Raw genomic sequence first — 5,351 nt, 5'->3', positions numbered from 1 at the left:
GTTAGGAATTTGGAAAATAGCTGTCACTTGGTGGGAGAATGTATATTGAATTGTAGTTGTACCATTCCTTTCTATTGGCGGAAATTTTTCTAGAAAATAGTAACTGTCAATCACAGTTAACGTTGGTTAGGTTCCCATCTAGTGAGGCCGTTTACAGCAAGACGACAGAAGCGAAGTGCATTCACTCAGCGTCTGTCCTCTGTTGTAAGCAGTACAAAATGTAGTCACAGTATTTAGTGTTAATAATGGCTTTTTTGCCAGCTTTAGGCTTGGTAGCATTTGGCTGTGGAACCATATCTGTTCCAGTAGCATTTTTAGTTTTTTTTTGCCTCAGTAAATGCTTTAAGAAGAGAGGATATCAAATTGTCACCTCACAATGGAGATTTTCCTCATATAACCGCTACTAAAGGTACGTCATAGATTTATAATATAATTAAGGAAATTATTATCGATGAAAGCTTCCATCAAAGTATTTATTGTAATGTAATTGAAGTATAATAATTGAGAATAGTCCTTTTGATTCTCTTGTGTAATGGAAGGTGGTATTTTTATATTCAAACTGATAAATGTTGGAAGAAAATGAACGGTATATGTTTTGTAGAAATTTAGAGTACCCATTAGAAGGAATTGAAATTTTTTTTTTATCTTAAATTATTTTGAAGAGGAAGCTATTATTAACCTAAATTTAAATGACCGTATTTTGTGATATAGATTTTATTTGTTTCGCTGATTCTATGAAAGCTTTCTTGATTCTTAAGGAAACACCTATCATGTAATTTATTTTTTAAAATTACACTATATATGTAATTTATGTAAGAGAGTAGACTGAACAAAATAACTACTAAACTCGAAAGATCTTATAATGAAGTTTATTCCATATACTAGTGAATTAAAGTATTGTATTATGGAATGCTATGTACCCATCTCTTGTATAAAGAGCATGACCCTAATTACAAATAATTATTTTCTATTAAATCAAGATATTGAAGTAGGTAATGTCTATTTGTGTTTTAAAGTAATAAGTATTGATTTGAGTTTTATATAACCTAAAGTAGGTTGACTTTATGATATAACTGAAGTTGAGTTAATTTGTATTATCCTAGTTTATTTTTTTATTCTAACAGCGGTCAAAGTACGGGTACATCAAAGTTCGGGTCCATCGAAGTATGGGTCCATCAATGTACGAGTCCATCAATTTACGGGTTCATGAATGTCTCGTGAACGTGTGTCTTTAAGCCGCTGAGATGCCTCTGAATCGATGGCAGTCCTAGAAGCTTGGGGTATGCTGTCTCCTGTCCATCTGGACGTGTAGAGCTCGATCACCGAGCCTAGATTCAAATTGAAGAAACAGCTTTGAGGTAACAACTTTTTACAAATTAAACAAATGTCCCAGGAACTCCGGATGTGACAGAATGGGTTTTAGTGACTATAGACTTTCAAAAAGGGAGGGGTGTAAAACGTGAACCATTAAAACGTGCGGAATTAGACTCTTCTTGTTAAATCGTAACTGATTTGGAATTAATAGATTACATTTTTTTTATTTCGTTTGAATAGTAGATTTTCGGTTGTATCTTTACATTGAAATGTGAGGCCATATTTTCTCTGTAAGGATCCAGCTGGGAATTTCAGTTTTCTTAAAATTTATATTTTATAATCTACTAAACTACTGGAAGTTGAATTAGTATATGAAATGTTCAAAGGTCCCTTATTGATAAATTAATGTTTTAAAATAATTTTGGTCTTAAAGTTGTAAAGGATCGAATAGAAGTTTCAAGGACCCTAGCTTTTCTAAATTTGTTTTGATATCACATAATTTTGAATAGTTTTCCAAGGGAGAATTCCGTGATGTGATTTTTTAGGAATATTTGTCTTTGCTGTTTCATAATAAGTATAAAGATACAGAATGGATATGATTAATATTTTATAATGTTTTGGTAGTGCTTTAAAAGTTTCTAAGTGTGTTCTAATGTTCTAAGAATTTATGAATTTTATGTTGATCTTTCTTTTAAAAGATGTATTGTTATTTATGATTAAATTCTGAGAAATATCTATGATATCTTCCAATTCTTCTTTCTGAAATTAAAGTCCTTAAAGCTTCTCATGATTCAATCTAAAACGTTTTCAATGTAAAGCAGATAGAGTAGGATACTATCGAATTAGCTATAATCGGAGATAACTTTCTAAATTAAGTGATTATTTTTTCGGTTCCATGATGTAACTTCATTCTGTTCTATTAACTGTTGGATTTAACTGTAAGAGGTGACAATATATTTGATATATTCTCTCTATTTCGTTGTCTCTCTTGTCATTTCTGGTTTCCCGTTCTCTAGCACTAGGTATGTTTATCAAGCATCCCTTTTATTAAGTTATATTGTGTGTGCTTCTAAAGACCAGGATTGGAACTTCCAAGGTCACGTGAAGTGTTAATATTTGCGTCATGTAAAAGCATTGGTTAGATAGGGTTGATTACAATTTTCCATTCTGTCTATCTGTGCTAACATCTCCCGTAACGTTCATGATCGGTGCGACTGCAGAGCGGGGGCGGAACGAGGGCGGAGCGGGTTGGAGGCGCGTATATCGCACGCGGCTTTAAAGTAATTTCGATAATTCGGATGGGAAGCGGTCCTAATTTTCAAAAAATTGCCAAGTTAATGGAGGAATTCACCGCGTGGGAGATCGCTCAGCTCAGTGAAGCAGAGAACAAAGCTGTATTTGCACACAACAGTGACAGTGAAAATATAACTCCTAAACGTTCTAATTGGACTATTCCCATCTAGCCCGGCCGAGCGAGTGTTACATAATCCCATTACAACTTATGGTAATTATATTTTCATTGTCACTATTATGTGCAAATACAGCTTAAATGACAGCCACTCTACTCATATGAGCCTTTATTTTGAGGCATTATTTCGCTACTAGTCAAATGGGCAGCAACCTACAATTATTTCGTGACACTGTCATCTGGAATCCCCAGTCTACTGTTCAGTTCGGTACAGTATGTTCCCCAATAAACAGTTCTACCTCTGATTCTACTGTATAGGCTAGTAGATGCTTACTTCTCAAATAATCTAATTTTTTATTAATTCAAATCTATGAAGCTCAAAATGGTCAACTCCTCGTCTTGAAGGAATGCCATTATTGGGTTTCCAAAATCCAATTAAAACACCAATTTTTTTCTCCTATGATAAGAATAGTTTTTATTTAAGTTCCTATTGAATGCTAGGACAGAATAGTCCTAATAATTATTCATTAAGTTGGAGCTTACACGAGAGAAGCCCTGTTCTATATTAATAGAAGGTTGAAGTAAAGAATTACCTACATTGGAATTTACAATAATAATTTCTCTTGATGCCATCAGTTGAATTTGGTCTTACATTATCTTATCGATTTCATCGATTATTTTGATAAAAAACGAGGATACTTGTAATTAAAATCTGCTTGTTAAATTTACAAAATAGTGATGCTATTTGATCTTCAGCTTTTGTTGGCTTAGCTGAAAGTGCATTGGAAATTTCCTGAGGTGTCATTATCTTCAAATGCTGCAAGGTGTGAAGCAGCTGCTCTCTTGCACTGCCAATGAACGCATGAGTGAGAAACGCAGGAAACCCTCTGAAGCCATCTCGCATCGTGTAGAGGGGTACTCTCACCAAACCCAAAACCTTCAACAAAAGGAGGACTCTGTCTTAATTGCGAAATATTGTAAGCTGTACCAAATTAGTTTAGCAGTTCACATTCAGGTCCAGCTACTATTTCCAAGTTATGTGAATCTCTTCATAAATGATTTTAATAATATGATTTTGTCAAATATTTCTATCTATTCAGTACTCATTGAATTGAAGAATTCAATGTAATTGAATACTTATCATGCTCAATAGGCGTTGCTAATTAACTTGATACAATATAGAATGGAAAGCCTAAATGAAAATAATTATTTCCAGAAATGATGGGAGGCTTGAACAGTTTCACTCTCATTAAAAATGGCTTCAAATATTTTCAATAATTTCCTTTTTGATAATTCCTCTCAGATACAAGTTACAAATCTTTGATGCTGTAGGAGGATCAATAATTTCGTATGCAGCACTATGATGTGGTTAAGAGCATGGTATTTAGATGAAACGGTAGGGGTCATGGAATGTGTGCGCAGTGGCCAGCCAGCTAGATTGCGTCATCGCCACCAACCGAGGTTTTTAACACCTATTGGCAATTTATGAAACTTATTTGTTAAAAACAGATGATTGGATGTAAAATGACGTCAGCTGCACCGGAAATTTAGCTCAAGCATGCGCATTGACACCTACCGTCTTCTTCTATATACCGTGGTTGAGGGTATACAGCAGTTCTTTCACTAGAAGATCTTTTGTCTCCCGTCATACACCAAACCATGCTTTGTTTCTGGAGGTGAGAGTTGGTCCTATCAGGCTGCACCTTCAGTTTGTGAAGATATGTGTGTACCTTTAGGAAAGATCCATGAGTGCAGATGAAATTGATGATACAGAAAAGATTTTGGTTTTGGGCTAGCGTCTGCTTTTTCATTCAGCTCTAGTGTTTCAATTTGCCGGCCAAGTTGGTCTAGTGGTAAGGAGCGTTACAATAAAAATTTCGATCTGATAGAACCACCTGGTTCGTAGGTTCAAATTCCGCCGATGGAATAAATGTTTGATCATCTCATCAATATTGACCAACACACTTACCCACGTACAAGCAAAAAGCTGATGTTGGCATCACCCGCAATTAATGAATAAATCAGAGTATTTTTGTATGATGACAGGGTGCTGGATGTTGAAGTGCTTGTTTGGCATTCCATGGAAGGAGTTGGGAACAGGAAATTTAAACATCAATCACACAATGCTGAGGACTGGAGGTAAGCTACAAGACCAACATGTGCAGCAGGTCGTTATGAGTCAGTAGTACTAAATTCGCCAATAACTCAATCACTGGAATGATTACGTTCCTCAAAAGTTCGCTTCCAATGCATCAATTTTATCCAACACAACATCCTTAACATCATTTTAATGAAGCTGGAAGAGCCTCCACGCGGTGCGCCTGGATATCCAAATCAGAATGGAGACCTAGATTTGAAGAATTGAATCAAATTAATTTCCAAAGCTCTTCTCCCCTCACCCTTCTTCTCTTATTCATGCTTTGGAGCTGTTAGATACTAGATTGGCTATTTTCTATTGACTTAGTTGTGAGCCATTCTCTTTTCAGTCTGTATATCTGAACATCTGGTCAAACTCTTCTTCATTTCAAGCCCCATCGCTCTTGAGCATTCAAGGGCATGGGGCTTATCTTTCATTATTTCTCAGCTATCCTAAATTCTTCACTTTCAAGGTGGCCAGGAGTCGATAGGA

General features: G+C 35.4%; 1 protein-coding gene across 2 annotated transcripts in view; it reads right to left on the bottom strand.

The window, feature by feature from the left end:
- Window positions 1-3,169: 3,169 nt before the first annotated feature.
- The window catches only part of LOC111055328 (U8 snoRNA-decapping enzyme), an 8,401-nt gene continuing 6,219 nt past the window's right edge, over window positions 3,170-5,351 (bottom strand). For both annotated transcript variants that reach the window (XM_022342501.2, XM_022342503.2), the window contains exon 3: window positions 3,170-3,659. In XM_022342501.2, the coding sequence (XP_022198193.2) occupies window positions 3,390-3,659 (270 nt within the window). In that variant the 3' untranslated portion in view covers window positions 3,170-3,389. The remainder of the gene's footprint in view (window positions 3,660-5,351) is intronic.

This window comes from Nilaparvata lugens, chromosome 5 (assembly GCF_014356525.2).
Source record: "Nilaparvata lugens isolate BPH chromosome 5, ASM1435652v1, whole genome shotgun sequence".
Lineage (NCBI taxonomy): Eukaryota > Metazoa > Arthropoda > Insecta > Hemiptera > Delphacidae > Nilaparvata > Nilaparvata lugens.
The sequence above is the reverse complement of the archived record's forward strand: the minus strand, read 5'-3'. Positions and strand labels throughout refer to the sequence as shown.